The following is a 22289-nucleotide window of genomic DNA, read 5'->3' on the forward strand; positions in this document are numbered from 1 at the left end:
TCGTTTCAGCAGCAATAGTGTATGCAGGAAATAGAAAAAAAAATTACAAATACATTGGACAAAATGGAAACCTGTGCGTTGGCAATCCAAATCCAATCTATCTGTAACATTAATTGTTTGAGTGCTGATTGTTAAAGGTACAGTCAGTGATCCCTAGCACCATCTAGTGGTGAACTAATAAAAAAAAAGACTATTTATATCAATAGTATGCCAACAAATCGCATAAATGATTGTGCCTTTTTTTTTTTAAAGGATTACTCAACAGGAAGTCAGAATCTTGCTCCACCCCTCACTAATATTTGAAATCGGCGCTCAAAGTGGGTGTTGCCTGGAGGGCCGTGGGGTTGCGACCGGGGAGAAAATTGGGCGTGGACTGGCTGTGATTGACAACAGCAACTCGCTAAGAAGCCGTTTAAGGTGGCGTGTACGAGAATGAGCCGGTGGGTGGCGGGGGCGAACAAACAGACAAATTGAGTTTATCCCAGTGTGTTACCTGAAGATGGCGCCGAACACATGGTTTTTGCCCCAAATTCAAGCTTTAAACAAGCATGCACTAAAATGTCAAAGTAATGACCAGGACACGTAGACAGCATTTGTAGACACCAGTTTATACAAATAATCAGTAAAATAAGTTCGATTTGGTGTTGAGTTATCCTTTAAGACTCCAAATATAAGAATTGTTAATATAATGAATGACTAATTAAAACACATACTAGTCATAATTTGTCTTAACTCATTCGAACCCCAAAATGTTTAATTTTTAATCTTTTAGTCTTTGTCCTTCCCTCCCAAAAACATATTTACATGTTTTTTGTTTTGTTTTGTTTTTTTATATGCAAGAGCATACAGAAGGCTTTGATGCAGCTTCTGACCTTAAGAGGTGGCTTAAAGCAATGGTGGTTATTACAAAAAACGGCCAGCAGGTGGCAACAGAGTATAAGAGATCGACCGGGGCCATGTTGCAACAAGCTCTTTTTGTCAGTGTTTTCACCAGGAATGTGAATAATGATAAAGCTTAGCTATATCCTAACGCTAATTGCTGCAAAACGGAAACAGATACAAATATACTTTTTTTCCTGATGAAAGAAGGGACTCTAATCTTTCTTTTGGTTGGTTCCTTGTTTTTATAGCAATGGAACAGAACACCCGGTGGACCTTGCAAAATTAAGTCAAAATCCAGTAAAACAGCTGGAGCGAAGGGGGTTGCTTCAGTGAAAATGGCTGGGTGGGTGTGAATGCGTCAATATGAAGTAAACTTGTTATTTATTTCAAATTTTTTTCAACTGTAACCTTTTAAATATTATTTTATGACGACAATTGTTTGAGGTTCCACTTGAACAGCAGTAATTGTGCAATTCAGTTCACGTCACCATTAAAACAAACCACAATTTAAACTAAGCGCACATCTTTTAGTTTAAACATATGCGTGCACACAAAAGGATTTATTTCTTATGTTTTTCATATACTGTAGTTTTATTGACATATTACGTGTTGAATGGCTTTGAGTGGGCGCGACAGAGACAAGGTGGATTAGTTTTGCTCTCTGAAGGCTCACAGATAAACACATTCGATTTTTGGATTCAAACCATTAATCTGCTTTTTAAATCGTAATCCGCTTAAAAATAAATAAATAAATAAATACCATAAAGAGTTACCTGTGAGCATCTGGGTAAATAGCTTGATGATAGTAGGAGTTTACATATTTAATCAACATTATGTTTTCATACAAGTGTTGAATCGGACCATGTGTCATCTGATCTCCATGCTGACGTACAGTATTAGGATGCTGGCCAAGATAAGGTGTTAGGGAAAAATCCGTGTGTTAAATGACATTATGTAAAATGTTCTCACCGTAGCCTGGGAGAGTGATGTGGTCACGGGGTTTTATTATAGCCATGCTGATGGATTGCAAAGAGATAGATGAATTAAGTGTAATGCAGCCCTTCTATTATCTGATTGTTGTGCGGCCGCTGCTGCTCCTCCCTTTCGCATGGCGAAGGCAGAATTATCTCTCCAGCAGTCATTGGCACTTAATGTGTGTTTGGATAGCAAATTAGCCAAATGAGTATTACTCTTTTTTTCCTTGTTGCACTTTAATCTGTGATACAAATATTGCTGGAATAAAACATGTGCGTAAACCCAATTATTTGTCAATTTGACCTTGTGTATATTTTCCAGCCTTGACCTATCTGGTCTCAAACGGGATCGTTTTTCTTTCATGCATCTTATTTTTTCATTAGTTTTTGTTGTTGTAGTTTATCACTATTGAATGGCGAAAAAATAGAAGAGTCTTTTAGTTCTTGCAGCCCACATAGAACGCTTTGTTGGTTCAGAAAACAGCGCATGTTCAAAGCGACTGAAGGCATTATAACTTCAGAAAGCCAAAGAGAATTTTTACGTTTTGATTTGCCGTTTTTGTATGTTCTTGAAACACAAATCAGAAAGAAGTATGGCATAACTCAAACATACTTAAATGTTAACTATGTCTATAAACAATATATTCTGAGGACTGCGTAACTGTGAAGCTTACCTTGTCTGAGTTCGATCCGCTCCGATCCTTGGCCTAGAAACATGAAGTCCAAAATGTAAAAGCACATTTTCTGCTTATACAAGAGAATCAATGTGTGTGCTTGATATTGACATGTTTTTTTAATATGAAATGCTGTTTAATTCCAACTTTTAAAAACGCGCTCACTGCTACTTGATTGTGTTGGAACAACCCAGTAAAGTTCAGCCTCAGAAAACATATTTAAATAAACAGTCACTCTGTTTTCTATAAATCCAACGTGTATAAACAACATGTTTGGTAAGCAGCTTTTTCTTACTTTTAGTATGAAATTGAAATGAGCTTTTCAGTTTTATGGGCTGCGGGAGCTATGACTTGTATTGGTACAGTCATATCATTTTTTTTTTTTTTTTTTTTTTTTATAAATCCATGAATAACAAATGTAATCCCTGTCACTAATGCAGGCATGATTTATTTCTGTGCAGTCCTGACCAGAATCTTCCAGGTTTACATGATAGCTTTTCTCCATTTCAATTAGAACATCCAAACCTTTTTGAGTAAATTGACCCGTCAGTAAATATTAAAACCTCTGAGATAACGCTTCTCCTGGCCTCATCTTATTTATTTTATTTTTATTTTTTTCAGGAGAGCTCAGTATTGTTCATTCGATTTGACATCATCATTGCTCTCCTTTTTTTAAAAAACAAATAAATTAAAAATATATATATATATTATTTTTAAATATATACAGTATACATATATATACATATACACACATATATATATATATATATATTTTTTTTGTATGTGTATGTGTGTGTGCGTGTGCGTGCGTGCGAGCGTGTGTGTATTCATCAGTTCACCTAAAGCCCATTAAAAAAAATCCCATACTAATAATATAATATAATAATAAATTGCCAAATGCAGAAACATCAATGTAAGTTATCACGATGTAGTGGCTCTCGCTAACAGACAGAATTAAGTAGTGGCCTCATCTTAATGTTTTACATGTAAATATATTAATTGAAACTGCCTGTTTTCCGGAGTGAAAATGGTCATAGTAAGGTTCAATGTCCGTTACACGTGTGTGATTACATCCGGTAGGTGGCCAGTCAATATGCCAAGTTGACCAAATATAAAATATATTCACATAAGGCCTTAAATATTTTTTAATATTTTTTTTTAAATATTTAAAAAAAAAAAAACGTTTTTGTTGCCAAAATCAGGTCACACAAAGAGTTTCTTTGGGTCATTGACGGATAAGGATTTTACCAGACCCAACACGGTTAATTTATTATAAAAACAAATAAAATATTTGTTTATTATTATTTACTATTATCTCCCAAGTTTTCTGTTATCTACAATTTAAGACATATTGTAATCTCACACCAGATGATGGCTGATCGTACCACATCATTTTTTTCCAAAATGATGAGGCTATAATAATCTAATCTAGCCATCTAAACAAAACTAGCTTGTTTGACCACACAAGTATCATTATAATGAAATATAGACTGTAATTGTTGGGGGGGGGGGGGATAAATAAGTTGCTAAAAAGGTAACTTTTTTTTTTTTTTTTACATAGTTATGAGACAGTACACACTTGATAGTTGTTCCAATTGGTTCTGGACTGTCTTGTGGACAATACAAACTACTTACTGTTTTCAAATGTATTTCAAAATAAAAGTCCCAAATTGATTATTTATTTTTGGTTGCGCCACATAATGATTTGTAAAATGGGCATCATCGGATAAACTTGTCTCTCAATACCCACTTGCTACAAAAATAAATAAATAAATAAATACCCACTTGCTTCTAAAAATTGACCATATATACCAATATAAATTAAGCCTGCCTTGTTTTGCAAGGTGTTTTGTTGCCTGGTTCTGGCACATGCACAGCCCCTACTTTAATCATAATAACGAAGCATTTATTATATATTTTTTTTCTCCCTCATTTTCAAACCTAGAGAGAATTGGAAAAGAATGAGCTTGTTCCCGTTATGCGTGAGAACAACTGACATTGGGATGGGTGGGATTGTTCTGCTTGGGTGAAACAATTGATAATTCTCAAATAATCCCGGATCATACTGTTGTTTCGGGAGACTCAAGGACAAGGTCTCTGGCTGTAAGGTGTTTATACTTAGCAAGAAGTAAATCCATTCTGGATCGAGAGGGATTCACATGTCTTTTGCACGAGACAGCTTGCAAAGTTGCCCTATTTCTGTAGGGAACGGGATCATGAATATTGTGTTAACCCAGAAAAAAGTTACAATCCGCGCATGCTTCCTTGTTCCCCTGATCCTTCAGCTTTTATTGTTGCATTGGCCCATTGTATCCGAGACGAGATCAAGGGGACCCCTGTCGGTTTTGGATTATTTCTTTGTAAAAGTGCCACTGTAGGGGATAGAGGATTAAAAGAGCAGACAGTGGATGGGGATTCTACAGGAAGTTAGTTTGCTGTACTCACTGAATTGTTTAAGCGGAGTCTTTTCTCCGACTTTGCCGCGGCTGTGAATTGGCTCAATTGAGTATTCTGTGTTTGCTTCAACTAGGTGTGGTCCTGTAGGAAAATAACACAAGGGCTGCTTGAAGATGATGACTTGAATATTTTTCCATTGAAGGACGATCCAGCTGCTGCATCGATGAAATAGCATTGTTCTACTTTCCGCGGGTTATTTTGAGGGCATATTGAAAAGCTGGCCCGTCTGTTAGCGGGAATATTGATGTGTCGTTTGAAATGCAGTGTCATCCAACATCCTTAGACAAAGACAGATTGCGGCGATTGTATCAGCAGTTTTCACAAGCGTTTGATATTTGTGTTTTCCGTAGGAAGCCATGGACCGCGAGGCTGGTCCACGCTATACCCGGAATGTGCCGCAAAGAACCAATCGCCTGTGGACATCGCGGATGAGCGAGCTCTGGTTTCAGACGAATACCAGGAGCTGGAGCTTGACAAATTCAACACCGAGTCCTCCAACCAGACCACCATGAAAAACACTGGAAAAACAGGTCAGCGTCTTAAAATAGCTTTTTGAAGACGGCACCAAAAATGTATCGCAATAAAAAGAAAGAAATGGGAAAACGTGTATTTCGATATTTTCATAGATTTCACTGATCAACCATATGGATGTTAAATCTGTATTTTACATTTTAAATATTTACCTTTTTTTCGAATGTTTTGAACTTTTCGTCTCCCAGAGAAGCCATAAAATACGGTGTAGCTTAACTTCCCATAGGTGACCTCATATTCACCTTTAGTCTAAAACTAGTTGATGAGAGTCCTCTTAGGGTGTGCTGAGAGTCGTCAGCCCATTGCAGTAGTTTCTTTCACTTTTATTCTATTGTTTGCCCCCCCCCCCCCCCCCCCATTTGCTAGTTTTTGTTTTATAGTCCAAGCTGTATTGTTGATGATTGTGGCTTTTTATCCTTTTGGTTTACGACGCTTCAAAAAACACCACCGCGAGCTACCATTTTTGCCTCCGTGTCTCCTCGGCAAAAGAGTTCATGACTGAAGAGATGTCGAGAGGGGCAAAAAAAAGTACAATTAGAGAATTAAATTGTAGTGGAAAGTTGAACCTTTTTTTTTTTTTTGACAAATTGTGGAGAAAGGGAAGATTACTCGCCAACAGATGACACATCGGCTGTTGGGAAAAATGCAGTTGTTTGTTTACATTCAACCATCGTGAGTGAGAAGAAGAAAGAAGAGTCTGTATTTCATGTATGCTAATGTGAAGGTTGCATACGGCTCTTCTTCTCTCCCTCCGTGGGGAATCGACAACTTCCATTCACCTTGAGACGAGGTGGCCAACATGTGACACTTTGGTCTAAAGAAAAGATGAGGCGCGCTGCGGGAGTGTTTACATGTAACGACAGTTTTTTTTCCTTTATGTTATGTTGTATTTTTGTTGCTTTTGGTATTTTCTTTTTTCTTATGAATGTTTTGTGTGTATGTTCTTTTGCACACATTTATTTCCTGCTGCGGTTGCTTTTGAAAGTGTCCTATAAATAAAGTACCCCTGCAAAGTACTGTACTATAACTGCACTCGTTAATTACTTTTAGATGCTTCTCATTAGTAAGCAATTGATCAAAATTGACTGAATTCTTCCCGAATTCATTCTTTTGTGTGGTAGATTTTTGAAAGCACACTACTTGATGTACGGTATATGATATATTTAAAAATGAAATAAAAAATAAAAAAGAAGTGACATGACATTATCATTACGTTTCAATATGCAAGAAAAAAAAGTGTCTGTCCTATAAACATAGCCAAACTGTTTTTATGTGCCTCCAAAGCCAAAATTTGACACATTTACTTGTTTCAGTGAAGCGAGAAACAATCACCTCCAATTGTAATCCCTTGTTATTCTTGTAAATCCCTTTATAAACACAAGTCCAGCCTCTCACGTCGTCCTTTTACAGCCTCCATGAATCATGTACAGACACATCTTGAAGCTTATCCCAATACAACTTGAAGCCACCAACGCCACATATTAACCCCCACCCACCCCTCTGCTTGACTGAATCCATAGACCAGTGGTGTGAAAACCCTGACCTGAATTGATATCTTGTGCTTTTGGCAGTGTCTTTCAGACAATGGTGTCATCTTTTGCATTGGATTATAATGAGAGTTGTTAGCCTCCATGACAACAAAGGCCACTGGGACAGCTGAGCAACGCTTAGGGCTGCTTATTTACACAGATGGAAATAACAGCTTTTTAACACTTGACTTGCCGAGGGATTTTTAGACTACTTTGCACTGCGCAAATTCTGTTTTGGCAGAAAATGTTTGCGTAGAAATGATTTGGCTTTATGTGAATTTGTTCTAAATCAGGGGTGTCAAATATGTTTTAATTCAGGCGCCACTTTGTGTTTTTGGTACATAAGTAAGTACATTCTGAAAATATTACCACTTACTGTGTGTGACCTTACCTTGACATTTCTTGACAAAAATGAGCACCATTTTTTGGGGGTATCAAATCCTGAATAATAGCCACATTTCAGAATGTCATTTAACATGGAGGATCAAAACTGACAAAATTAAAAACTAAATAAATTAATAAATACATAAATGAATAAAAGTGAAAATAAAAACAGATATAATAAATATAATTAAAAATGAAACACAAAAAATAAATATAAACGGAAATAAAAATAACAAAATATAGTAAAAAAAAAAATACAAAAATAAAAGTAAATGTGGGAATAAATACAAAAATAATAGTGGACAATCTTGCCAATGGACTATCTGGAGCTCTCCTTGCAAGCCGGCCAGACTACCATGTTCGCCGACCCACTCACTCAACCATTGAAAGGCAGTTTGCAACAGCAGAGTCCAACCCAAGACACGCTTAGCACCGCCCCCTTATTTGAATACCATTTCGTCCTGACAGAGCGTCTGCAGCAGGAAATAAATAAATGTGAGAGCAGAGCGTTTTTATTTAGCGATTGATATTTAATTATATTTATATATTTATTTTTGTATTTATTTCCACATTTATTTTTACATGTATTTTTATTTTTTGAATCTGTTTTTATTTTTACTTTTATTTATTTATGGATATGGTTGTTTATATTTTTATTTTTATTATTTTTTTATATTTAATTTTTGCATTATATTTTTTATATCCGTTTTTTCACTTTTATGTATTTATTTATTTATTCATTTACCATATTTTTTGCACTATGAGGCACATCGGATTATAAGGAGCACCTTCAATGCATGGCCTATTTAAAAACGTTTTCCATATATGGTGCACCACATTATAAGGCGCATAGAATAGAAGCTACTGTAGTGGCTGGGGTTGCGTTAAGCATCCACTAGATGGAGCTTACTTAACCTATATTGATCCACATATAAGGCTCATCGGATTATAAAGCGCACTGTCGTTTTTTGAGAAAATTAAAGGCTTTTTAGGTGCGCCTTATAGTGCGGAAAATACTTTCATATTTTAATTTGGGCAGTTTTGGTCCTCCGTATTTAAGTGGTGTCAGTACACCTTCTAGTTGTCAAAATTAGCTACATTAGTTCAATTTATTTATGTTCTGTCCTCACGGGCTAGATTGGACCCCCTGATGGTCCGCTTCTGACCCGCGGGCCATATGTTTGACACCCTCCTCTCTCCTACCCGTGGTGTGCCACAAGCAATATGGTTTTGTTGTTACCGTATTGCGGCATGGCTCCGGTGGTAGAGTCCCCCAACCCTGCATGCCCATGTCAAAGTATCCTTGAGCAAAATGCTGAACCCCCCACCCAGTTGCTCTTGATGCTATGAAATCAATAGGTGAGGAGACAGTTTTAAAGCACTTTGAGTGGCCCGAAGGTAGAGACGCGCTATTCAAGTGAAAGCCATTTACCATGGCGACCAGCTGGGGAGTTAGAGGGTGGCTGCTACTTTTCGTTCAAGCCTCAGATGTTTTGAGCCCCGAATTTGAATTTTACTTAAAGGAATAAAAAATAAAAAAAAGAGGGGGGGGGGGGGTAAAGCACACCCGAGGCCTCGTAAAGAGAGTAAAAACCTCAATTGTATTTTCAATCGAGGAAGCAGCACTTTATTATAAAACCACCACTTTGCAATCCGCACAATACCCCTAACTACATTATTTTACATATTGGCTCGCCTATTCCAAAAATACTGTTCATTAAAAGTAGACGACACGCACAGACCTTAAGACTCTTTATGCAATTTCAAAAGTCAATACTGTAATCAAGAAGTCAGTCTTAAAAGTTCCCTGCCATTGATTCCCCGATGCTCCCATGTGCCGGCTTTGAGATCAAACTGATTGGCCGCCAGTCAGCGCGATCGCTCCTCAACAAAAACATTTCTGAGTCAAATTTCAAACAACTTTGCACCAAATTCACAGCGGATCGGATGGCCCCAGAGACATTTGCATTGATCAAGGATTTACTTTCACACACACTCCCCTCCTTTGGCAGACTGTGATTCAAGGTCTTTTTGGCTTAGCTTCTAATTCCAGCTCTGCTGTTGGAGGGTTCAAACACACCCGGTAGCGCATTTCTAATGAAACTCCCAGGGCCGGCTAGCTCTGCCGCTCCTTGACTTTCCTTGTGTTGAGCGCAGGATTACAGTGCTTCGACAGCAGCAGAAGACGGGATTTATCATCTCTGTCAATATTTATGCATCTTTGCAAATGAGTTGCACAATTACGCCAGTGTGATTGGTGGCCCCTCCCCTCGCAGCCTGACCCCCTTGCTTTGATTCTTGGCAAATCTCCCACATCTAAAACCCTTTTCTGTGTGAGCTGTGCCATAATCTTAAGCAGCACTGGCATGTTAATGCTGCCGGCAGATTCCTTTGGAGCCTCGCGACAGGGGGCTCAGCTCATCCTTCATCACCTGATGCTCTTCTTTGCTCTTCACTCCTATTTTCCCTGAATGTCACCGTTTTCCAAATGCCTCCCTGCTTTCCATCACGGGGTGATCCGTTTCATTTATCATGATTTCACCTCGTCTCTGCGCACAGCGTGTTCTTCCTGTCTTGTGTATTGACTCGGGGTCTGTGTGTGCCTTTGTGATATGATTACAAGTGGGCCGAGAAGCTGTCTAAATCCCGCTGTAACGGGGGATCAGCCGACACAACACAAGGCCTAATCTGGCTAATGATATCAAGTGCAGACAAACTAAAGGGCTTTAGATACAGAAATGCTTTTATTACCGTCATAATAAAACCACAAAGGATTTTTTTTTACAAGTCTATTTTATTCCCCCCCAAAATCAGGCAACATCTTTCGACTCACTTCGCCTCAAATATGAACTGAAATCAAATTGAATGCTTCTATCATTCTGTGTGGATGACCTCACGAAAAAGAAATCACATTTATGTATGCGAACTAATTCAAAGAACACAAAAGAGATATTTTTTTTCTACTAACATGAATTTGCCTATAAATACAGTTTTATGTTTGCTAGCTCATCAACATGATGTCATTTTACTCACTGACAATTAACAAAATATAATAAACTATTATAATACAATTGAATAATAAGCGGCCATTTTGTTTTCCTAACACTGGGTTGTAGCCTTTTTTCCATTTTTCATTATTTTAACCCTGGAGAACCCAAGAACCCTTTTCTTCTTTGGAAAATTATGAATTATACATTAAATGACTGCTATAAATTCACTGAACACCAAAATATATGTTTTTTCAATTTTAGCTCAGAGTTGCTAATTTATCAAAATATATATATATATATATATAACATACTCCTAGGCATTCTGCAACATAATATGAAATAGATTAACAACAAAAAAAAACAATTTTACCATCTGATGGTTTGCTGAGAAGATGATTTTGATTGGATTGATTTCCAGCTCAACAAAACAGCATGTTTGTTGCCAGCCATCTTGTCACCACCACTCTGGCTCATGTAAGTGCAATATTCATCCACTAGATGGCCCCATGCAGGGGTCAGAAGTGGCACTCTGGACTTTTGAAGTTAAATTTGTAAAAAAAAAAAAAAAAAGGTCTTTGTTATTTGAGTAGCAGAATTTATAGGGGCCAAATTTGACCCTGTGGGTTCTCCAGGGTTTAATATACAATATTTGATAACTAGTCATAATGTGCTCTCAAAGCTCATTTTTGCGTGAACATTGGAATGAAAACAACTTTTACATCAACATATCGCTCTCTAATTCTTTAAGATAGTATCCTATGATAAATATAAGCATATTGATGGATCACACACTCATAAAATGAGAATTAATTTTGGCAGTTGCTTTTATCTCCAGGATTTTGCAAAGCAACTTTACCAGACAAAGTATGTGCTTCATTTTTCATTAATAGTCTTTCAATTTGTTGCTGTCTTTTGCTGTCCTTAGTTGCCGTTCTCCTGAAGGATGACTACTTTGTGCGAGGTGCTGGGCTACCGGGCCGCTTTAAAGCCGAGAAGATGGAGTTTCACTGGGGCCAGAGTAATGGATCAGCGGGTTCGGAGCATAGCATCAACGGCAGACGCTTTCCTGTTGAGGTATAAAGCATCCTGTCAACGTACTACCGTGACAAATATACAACACCGTGAGGAAGAGTCAAGTGCACAAGGAGAGTCAGCAAATTACAGGTCTAATAGACCGTGAAATAAGTTCAAAATCAAACTCAGCAGGGCCAAATACATTCATATGTCAAGTTTGCTAGAGATGTGTTAAGAAATAGTTTTATTCTAATTGGAAGGTCCTTTTTTGGATCATATTTTTATCAGGCAAATAACACAGCTCAATTTCTCCAGAACAATTCATCAGATTTTTTTTTTTTTGCTTCATTTGGACTTCAAGTGGCCTTTTCCAACCAGACTTTGCATTTTTGCCAGATTTGTATTTTTTGAAAATCTCGTCACGTAGCTATTGTAATTGATGGTTGGATTAATCCTGCCTTGTTGCCATTTAGGCAAATTGAAGTGCGCTAATTGACTGCATCCAGCCGAGGTGCTGTTTATTCTGTCTTAACGTGGCGTCGGCTGACATTACATGCAAGAAGACCAACGTTATAGCACAAGTCCTGGGCAGGGTTATTCCGCAAAACAGAAGAGGAATTCTCCCATCACGAAAAAAAAATTTAAATATTTTTTTTTTTTTTGACAAAAACAATAATAATAATAAATTGAAAAAAAATCACCATAAGCAATCCCTTAAAAGGATCATACAGATCAGCTAACTCCCCCACAGTTATATGTAATAATCGTATATAAATAATAATAATAATTGTTTACAATAATGCATGAATATGAATGTCAAACAAACGTATTTTTTGTTGCTCCTTATTAGCTTTATTTAACCTTGTTTGCACTTTCTACTGATTTTAATTAAATACCACAAATTCCACTTCATTATTTTTTCATTGTGTTGTTAGAGGTAGAGGGTTTTTAAATCTTATTTGAAAAATACTTACAAAAAATATTGCCTCAGTAATTGGTTACAAATAACAGGGCATGAAAGCGTTGGTTAGTGTGCGTCCCCTTCGTGTGCAGCTGCATAGCTCGTGTCTTCCGTTGGCGTCTCCGCACACAGCTTTTGATCCTGAATGTCTCTATAATTAGATGATTTATTTATTTTTTTTTTTGCATTGCCATTTTGCGTTCGGCGTGCTGCGATTGTATACAGCGCAGCTCTTTTGATCATGTGTCTCCAAATAAGTGGATGCGCAGCTGTTAGAAAAAGCTAAAAATGATCGTAAATTAGATACTTAATTTCAAATAGAAAGTTTTTGGCACATGGTATTTTTGCTTCGATGAGCATTTTTTTTTTTTGCTTGATGGGAACTTGCTTGGAAGAATGATGCGTGTTTAATGTGAAACTCACATTTTTCCTTTGATCGGGTTCATAATGTGCAGGTACTTTAAATACATCATTAATTTTGTGAACGTGTACTAAATGTCCATAAAACACAGTTGTTGGCTGGACATGCTGTTATGGCAGTTAACATGAGCAAAAGCCATCCAATTACAGACACTAAAGGCAACACAACAAAAAAAAGTGGCATTACTATACTGTATATTCCATTAAAAGTAATTTATGAGACATATACTGTGCATTTCTGAAAAGGAACTAAAACAATCTGTGAATTAGTATGCGGTGTATATGAATCCACTGCATGGAATTGGAAGGAAAACTCTACATTTACCACCTGGCTTTCTCCACTGAAATGAATAGAAATGCCATTAATCATTTCCAGCTTCCTATAAGTCTATAATGTACACTTTATACAACCTACAGCGTTAACATAATTAAATACAATTCAAAGAATTCAATTGTGACTCCTTATGGTACGTGTAACTTGACCACCGGGGGCAGTATAACGCATTCATGCAGACACAAACAAAGACGACTTTAACAATTACAGTACTATAAGTGACTCATTAACTGCAGTGATATTGCATATGCAGACTTTACATCGGGATCGGACGATTTTTATTTAGTATTTTATGCAAAATCGGTGATTGGCTGTAATGTCTTTATTTATTGATCAATGACATCATTGATCGACTCCATAAAATAATTTGTGGCCGGGCCAGTCCCACTGCCCCGCAAATGGCGGCGATTAGCTATGGAGTAAATCAAAGGTTTTTTTTTTTAAATAAATAATATGGCCAAACAAACCTGATCATGTAAAGCCTAGTCATAAAATGTGTTGTTCATATATAGCAATTTGCCTTGTGTGTTAGCATTCATCTTAAAAGCATTGCATTAGTTTTGTACTTCCAGGCTAATATGACCTTGAATGTTTTCCAGTTTCAGTTTCAGAGCTCGTATCCGCAGCCACCTCCAGCCCCGAGTTGCATATCTCATACTGTAAAAAGGCATTCCGATGTTTCTCCCACCTGCCACCCCCCCCGAGCACTAAACCACATGTACATTTATCCGCTGGGTTCTGCGGGAAAGACAAATTGTGTGGCGCTACTCTATGGACCCTGCTGGCTTTTGTAACATGCTCATGTAGTAAAATAAACAAAAGGGGCTGCTTGGCTGGTGGCTCCTGAGCTTGACGTTAATATAAGCGCGCAGGCTCTTACATGAGAGTGGAGCGGACAAATCGATAGGCGGCCCAACCTGTTTGCTCAAACAGCACAATGAAAAATGAATCGCTTGATTTGTTTTTCCCCGAGGGTTCCATTGGGAGATCTTTTCATATAATGTACTGTATTAACATGTCACGCAGGTTTGAATAATTTTACATGGATTGCAAATTGCACCTGAGAAATGTCCTGGCTTGCACATATGTGCTGTTTATATGTCATACGTGTAATGTGTACACTACGGTGAATATATATATATGCCATAGTCATGCATTATGAGTGGAGATGGAATTGCAATTTGTGCTTTTGACGGCGTATCAACATTCATCACCGCAGCATAAGACTTATTATGTCTTATGTTTTTTTTAGGAGTTGGATATTTTGCATTAGTTTGATGTTGCTTGCAACACCATAACAGCCACGAATGCTCCATCAACACGAGAGCTAATGTGTGAAGGAAAGTCGCGCTGCTATTTTATAGCATAATGACGATATAACATTTTTACTTAAGCGTATTTTGCGTGCAGCGCAGTATGGACATTTGACAGAAGGTCATCGATTGGCTATGGTTGTTATTTTCTTTTACGTTAATTAGTATTGCTGGGTAAAACATTGAGCGTAAAAGAATCTATGAACGTTCCCGACCTCCTGCTTCTAGGCTCGTGTCAAGTATCCAAACTTTCCAGACAACTGCAGAAACAAAATGTTCCTGTTAATGATTCCAAAACAACCTGATTAAGAAGCGTTTTTGCCCATTTCTCCTTAGGCGACGTTTACACATCCATAAGCAGGCAGCGATCGTGTGCCGGGTGCAACTTCCCCCTCAAAACTGCAGACATCTTGCTTTGTCTCACAGAAAAAATGTGATAATACACTATCAGATTGAAAGGAATACTTTCTTATCCTCACACTAAAGGTTCCGATTATATGAGGTTATTGTTAGCATGGAAGGCATTTGGCATACATTTTTCCAACCTGTACTATACTTGTCTCACATGAAATATAGCATCGTTCTAGTCTTACATAATTGTACATCTGTTGTTGGTGATCATTCGATAAAACGGCTACAGACACGTTTTAGTAGTGTGTACATACAGTATATCATTTGTAACATTTTAGACTTGATAATGGAGGATAGATGGAATTGTCAATTTCGGCCTAATTATCATATCTGTATGTGTAATAATGGCGCCTTTGACCTCTTTTTCTCAGCCAAGATGTTTAGTCAATCAATTAAATTGCTTTCATTTGGCAGCATTGTAATCGGCTATTATGGATTTATTTTTTATTTTTTAGGCTTTCAAATGCATTTTAGTGGGTGTCGATTATGCGTGAATTTGAGCTTGATCTCCATTCCTCATGAATAGCGGGTGTCAACTGTAAAAATCGTTTTTTTTGTTTGTTTCTTAAAAAAAAAACATTTTTCCAGTGCAAAGGGCTCTCTTGCATAAATATTATCATTCAAGGATGGCATATAATAAGAACTCATTTTGTACATTTCTCCCCCCCCACAAAATCATCTCACTCCTCTTCTTCTTTTCCTTTGAGCTTTTCCCTTCAGGGGGTCGCCACAGCGAATCAGTTGCCTCCATCTAACTCTGTCCTCTGCATCCTCTGCTCTCACACCAACTACCTTCAGGTCCTCTTTAACTACGTCCATAAACCTCCTCTTTGGTCTTCCTCTAGACCTCCTGCCTGGCATTTGGAAACTCAGCATCTCTCTGCCAATATACTCACTATCTCTCTTCAGGATATGTCCAAGCCATCTTTGCATTCCAAATGCACAAACAATTCTACCTATTGCCTACTCGTGTTGTCGTATACAGTAGGGTAGTATTAGGACCCACTGTAAGTGCAACTAAGTCAGGTCTGCCATCTAGTGGTGAATGTTGCTATTACAAATTCAAACTGCAGTTGACCCCTGCATATTTGCATTTTTTTTTCATATTTTCAATTATTCCTATTCTTTTAAAGGGATTTTTATCACCATGACTTTTTTTTTTTTTTTTTTTTTATCAATTTGGCCGATTATTTTATGTTTGAAGCAATATAATCAGACGACCGTTTAAATGGTCAACTCTACTTTTTATATCCTTACCTACTGTTCAGTATAGCTGCATTAGTATGTTATTTTCTTAATGCTGGCGTTCCTTTTAACTCATTTGCTTCCAAAAACGTGTAAAAAACGTTCTATTTTAAATATTGCCATGGCCCAAAAAACGTATTTATATGTTTTTTATGCGAGAGCATACAGAAGGCTTTGATGCAGCCTTGTTATTACAAAAAACGGCCAGCAGGTGGCAGCAAAGTATAAGAGATCAACTAGAGCCATGTTGCAAAAAGCTCTTTCCCCAGTTTCAGGTTTTTGAATAATAATGAAACTTAGCTATATTCAAATGCTAATTGCTGCAAAACAGAAACAGATACAAATATAGTTTTTTTCCCCCATCAATAAAAGAGACTCTGATCTTTATTTTAGTAGGTTCCATGTTTTTATAGCAATAGAGCACAATATTATGTGGGCCTTGAAAAATCCAGTAAAACAGCTGGGAGCGAAGGGGGTTGCTTCAGTGAAAATGGCTGGGAGTGAATGAGTTAAGTTACTCAAATAAAATAATTTCATGTTGGTGTAGCTGTACGTGCAGTAGAATATGTCTGACACTCATTTCTTGGTGAAAATTGAAGCCACTGCGCCGGCCAGTTGGATGTGAAGTGCGATATTTGCGTGGGATTGAAGTGCGAGAATCAGCCTGCGTTTAAGACAAAAACATTTACCAACAAACAGCTCTGGAAGCAAGAGTTACAAAGAATCGGAGACCTTGCCTCCCACACACTTATTTCTTATTGTTTTCTTCTTGTGCCTCAATACCTCGCCATCGTGGGAAATGATGCCAAGCATGAGAAGCTTTTTATCCATTTCCACTTAAATTGGAATGTAGAATGCGGCTTTGCACACACTTTGAGCTGAGGAAAGGATGCGTGTGGCCAAATTTAGGCCAGAGAAAAATTCATAAAATGTGGACATCACGAGCTGTGGGTAAATATTTGAGCTCAATTTTTTGCCTTTCAGTTTGCACCTCACAAGTTCAAATGTGTTCCAACGCCTGTAAAGATGCATTTCCCTTCTCACTGTTGGGGATGTGGTGAATGCACTGATGAAAACCTCATGCCGAAAACGAATACATTTGGTTAGACCACCTGCCTCTCATCTTTAAAATCGACGTCGTCGAACAGGAGATTAGCATCAGATCTTGAAAAGACGTACAGTGAAATGAAGCATGCAGTCATGCAAGTCAAGCGGCGTGCTTTCAGCAACGTTTACTTTTAAGGCCTGCTTTGAAAGCGTTTTGGAATTGAATACTCTGTTTTCCAAAGTACGCCGTTAACAAGCGCGGGTCACAAAAGCCCATCTCTGTGGCTAAATGAAAACCCAAGGGGGCCCATTTAATTGTGTGATGTAGTTAATACCATGTGACAGTTAAAGAATGGCGAGCGCTCCTTCGTGCCGCGTTCCCAGACAACAAATTAGTTGCACTTAAGGCTGCAGTTAAAGCAACTGATGTAAATCATCTGAATTTGGTTAATCTCTTATTATTCTGTCTCATTAACAAACCATGGATCTAAAACGTTTTTTTTTTTTTAAATGCTTCTCTACTTTTTTGCATATTGTCAGCAAAGCTACTTTCAGCACTCTCAAAAGTTCTCCTTTGAAAGCCGTGCTCTTAAATTAAATCAACATCTAGGACCTTTTTTCTTATTGGCAATTAACTTGGTTCAGTGACATGAAAGGCTTTTTCAAATTAAAGAGTCTCTAGACTGTGATGATGGATCGGTCCAATTACTACCTTTACAATCATTTGCTGATTTTGATCATCGCCACATGTCATTATGTGTCTGCTTGGAAATGAAAGCAATCAAATTCTTTTTGATAGCAAAATGGTAGCTTGACAGGTGTTCGCTACTCTTTCTATGATGGTTTTCACATTACAGCCACACTTTTTTTTAAGCTTTGTTGTGGAACCAGAAACAGTGTTGCGGGTGATTTAAGGTAATTGGGAGCGCTGATGAGAAGCGTTTTATTCTCTCAGATCTCTCTGCAGGGAAAGAGCACATTCCTACAGTCTTGCCTGTCTGTGTAAGCACTGTAGCCCTGAGGAACGGGACGTGGTATTTCTTAAGCATCCTTCAGCAGCGGCAGAACACAAAAAGGAATGGCACACATTATAGGAGATTTATGGGAGTGATAAATACACCCTCTTTTATACACCACCCCCAAAAAAAAGCCTTTCATCAGCTTCCCAGCAGTGTGTAGTATGTGCGAGGAGGGATTTACGAGAGGACAGTTAGTTCTCCTTGTCCACTCCTCACGCGATGTATGCTCTGTCTCCCCATCCTAGATGCAGATCTACCTTTACAATTCCGATGACTTTGACAGCCTCGGCGCGGCCATCAAGGAGAGACGCATCATTGCCGCCATGTCGGTCTTCTTTGAGGTAAAGTACCAACAAGACCACAATGCCTGCAACACACAAAGAGCTTGTCATCTTTTTTGTTATAAACAAGCCCCGTGTTGAAAGGAAGGCGCGCAAAAAAAAAAAGCTGTGTTCCAATTTTGGGACTGCATCATTTTGAGCAACGGTGGATGTCAACACGGTGCAAAGTCTCTCACAATACAAAGGCTGCTTCAAAGGGTGCCCTTCTTTTCTGGAACATAGTGACATAAGGCTTAACTGTGCCAATATTTGATACATAAGCTATGCTAGGCACTCCCATTTAACAAGGTATGGCACAGCTTTAAGAGGTTCCTTCGTAAATTGCATTGGTTGGGTCCATGAATTGGGGCAGTGCAAAATGCTAGATGTCCTCTCGTGTCTGTTTATGGTATCACATTACTCTTGGTTAAATTTATTGGTCACAACGCTTTTTCAGCTCTCGTCATCGCGTCTACATGGCTTATAGTGCAGTGTTTCCCAGCCTTTCTTGAGCCACGGCGTCCATTTTACATTAGAGACATCTCATAGCACTCCACCAAACAAAAATGCCATGAAGTAGCGATAGCGAAATATTGATTTTTCTCGATTTACTCACAAGTTGATTTAGTATAAAATTTGAGCCAGTTTAATTGAACACAAAGCTGGCTTACTGTATTCTGATGTATGAATGGCAAGAGGTGAACAGACAGAGAACCGTACTTTCCGCACCTAAAAGCCTTTAATTTTCTCAAAAACCGACAGTGCGCCTTATAATCCGATGCGCCTTATATGTGGATCAGTACTGGTTAAGTACGCCCACCGTAGTCGGGGGGCGTCGCCAAAGTGACAGAGGTTAGAACGGTAGTCCCACACCTGAACAAGGCTGGCAGATATTGTAAATATGGATATTAACGTTTGAACAATATTGAGTTATTTTTATATTGTTAATATGGAACCATATTCTGAGTTGTCAGAACACTGGTTTGTATTGCATTCTCTTTAGCGTAGCTCCATCTAGTGTATACTTAACGCAATTCCAGCCACAACAGTAGCTTCTATTTTATGCGCCTTATAATAAGGTGCGCCTTCTATATGGAAAATGATTTTAAATAGGTCATTCATTTAAGGTACACCTTATAATCTGATGCGCCTTATATTGCGAAAAATACGGTAATTGTACCTTATGCTAATGGTGTAATGGATAAAAAACTCATTTTTAGTCAGGATTTTAGTCAGGGATTGGATTGTTTTTCTTTCTTTTTTTAAACTGAAAAAACAAAAAAAATATAGAACACTTGCTTATGAAATTTAAAAAACAAAAAGATTCAAATTCAAAATGTCAAGTACAACATAAGGCAGGATACCTTCCCTTCTTATAATCGATGGTCGGTTTATTATTATTATTTTTTAAAATATAGAGTGAATTATAAAATAGGAAAGAAGGAAAAAACAAAGAAAAGAAAGAAAGCAAAGCAACAACCGTCAGAGTACCTGCTGTTGCCAGACGTGCACTCCTTGCTACAGCACCTAGCTTAGCCGTTAACGCCGGAGACTTGTGCCATATCATACAATGACAGCATAATTAACTAGCGGTTTCTTAGCATCTTAAATTAGCTGTTGAATGTGATTTTGGGATGGTGTTGTGCTGATGTTGGTAGCAGGAATAAAAACAAGCTAGCCGTCACGTGATGCACCACGCCAGCCAACTTCAAAATAAAAGCCTCCAAGGGCTACTGAATTAGCATGGATGTATTATTTGACAGAATTCCACGTCTCTAAAGCAACACAAATCAATTAACGGACAAAAAAAAATCAATTAAATCAATAAAAAAGCTGCAGCAAATTCCAAAATGAAATTGTCCCACCGGTTTGTTGCTTACTTACAGAGACGCTATAAATTGTTCCCTCCAGGTCTGGCTCTTGATATACAACAGCGGTCCTAATTTCTACTTACTGTAAGAACACCCCAGAGATTTATGTACCTTGGAAAAAGCATTCACAAGGACTGACAGCTTCACGGTCTACGGCGGTGTTACACACTAATTTCTATTAGCGGTATTTGTGCAATTGATGGGAGCTGATCAATGTGAACTAACGTTCCGCTTAATGGCACACAGACAAGGGTCAGCGATCTGGTGGAGGAGGTTGGTGGTGGTGGGGGGGGGCTATAATGGGGACACAGGTGTTTTGAATGTGGGCCTACCATCAGACAGTGATGGACCGCGGATGTAGCAAGGACCTAAATGCCTCTGTTGGATCCTGACAGCCCTATTGCTTACTGCAATTAGCACCCCCCATACACAATCCGCTGAGTAGCCTTTTACACAGCGAGGGGGTTTTAGTGCACGTACACACACATACATACATACACATGGGCTCAGATTTACCATTTCTAATCAATGAGAGGACTCTTCTTGAGCTCCCAAAAGGCCCGTTAATGGCCTCTAAGGTGTGTGTATTATCCACATTCAGCATTCACTTCCACGTAATTATTCTCTTTAGACTGACCTGAATTAATGTTAAGCATAGGAAGATCAGTCCCTGCTTTCCCAACACTTTTTTTTTTTGTTGTTGTTTGTTCTCATCGACTTATGTAGGACATAGATAATGTGGCACAAAGTGCATTTGAGCACTTACGGCCAGATTTTGTGACCATAAAGAAAAGGGTAAATGCTGTTTGTCCTCATGAGATTTTGTATTTCTTACATGGCTGCTAAATGACAAAAGTCACATTGAGTAACAGCAAGCAAAGAAGCATCATAAAGCCCATAAAAGAATCAGTTCTCTCCAAGGATACATTCCTAAACTAAAAAATATTCATACCCTTGAGTTAAAGTGAATTTTTATTGATGACACAAGAAAGTGGCACAAGACTCAGAAGTTGCTATGGATCCTTTACAACAGTTATTCTCAGCTGGAGGGTCGGCACTCAAAACTGGGTCGGTGACAGGAAGTTAAAAAGAAGGAAAAAAAGAATGCGGTTTTTGGTTTATGGCAGTACCGACATAGGACTCACTGTTTCTCTTTTCATTTTATATTCATGATTGTTCATACAAATACTGAATTGACTTAGCGTACGTAAGTAATATATTCCTAATAATAAATCATGCCGTGTTCAAACCTTTGTACAAATTTGTAGGAGTGGGAATGTTGTCAATTTAGAACCCAATGTACGGCGAAATACTTGAAACTTGAAACCCAGGTCGGACTTGCCTTTTTATTTGGAAAATTAAATTAAAATCAAAGAACATAATATAATAAATGATTTTATTTAATTAAAAAAAAAAGATAATAATAAATATTATTTGAATAGTTATTCATCAGAAGAGGAACAAAACATGTATTTGCATATGGAACATATTAGGTAAATACACAAGTGATATTTTTTATGTACAGCTACATGCAATTGTGACATTAATATTCAGTTTCCTACTAAGCTGATTCGAAAGGCAATTTGAACACATAATATTGGTAGTATAGTTTTGTTTTCAAAAATATGATGGAATTGTTTTTAAATGCTGGTTTTTTTAGGGTTGTAGAATAGTGTTGTCCCGATCCGATCAGAAATTGGGGCAGATCACATGATTTTCAGAAAAAGATCAGAATTTTTTAATTTTCTTAATTTCTAAAGTTAAGAGTAACCATTTAATTTAATTTTAATTCTTAATTTGAACCACTGCTGATTTACAGCCATATAAAAAGGTTTCACACCTTTGTTTAAAAAAAAAAAAAGAGATAATTGAGACGATCTTCATTACATAACATTAGAAAAAAATCAATCATG

At 37.8% G+C, this 22289-nt stretch overlaps 1 protein-coding gene across 1 annotated transcript in view; it reads left to right on the forward strand.

Annotated features, from left to right (window-relative positions):
- The window catches only part of ca16b (carbonic anhydrase XVI b), a 136114-nt gene that overhangs the window by 70350 nt on the left and 43475 nt on the right, over positions 1 to 22289 (forward strand). The window contains exons 3-5 of the mRNA XM_077573100.1: positions 5338 to 5517; positions 11347 to 11495; positions 18431 to 18526. Of these exons, the coding sequence (XP_077429226.1) occupies positions 5338 to 5517; positions 11347 to 11495; positions 18431 to 18526 (425 nt within the window). The remainder of the gene's footprint in view (positions 1 to 5337; positions 5518 to 11346; positions 11496 to 18430; positions 18527 to 22289) is intronic.

The sequence above is a fragment of the Vanacampus margaritifer genome, chromosome 8, assembly GCF_051991255.1.
Source record: "Vanacampus margaritifer isolate UIUO_Vmar chromosome 8, RoL_Vmar_1.0, whole genome shotgun sequence".
In the NCBI taxonomy this organism is placed as follows: Eukaryota; Metazoa; Chordata; class Actinopteri; order Syngnathiformes; family Syngnathidae; genus Vanacampus; species Vanacampus margaritifer.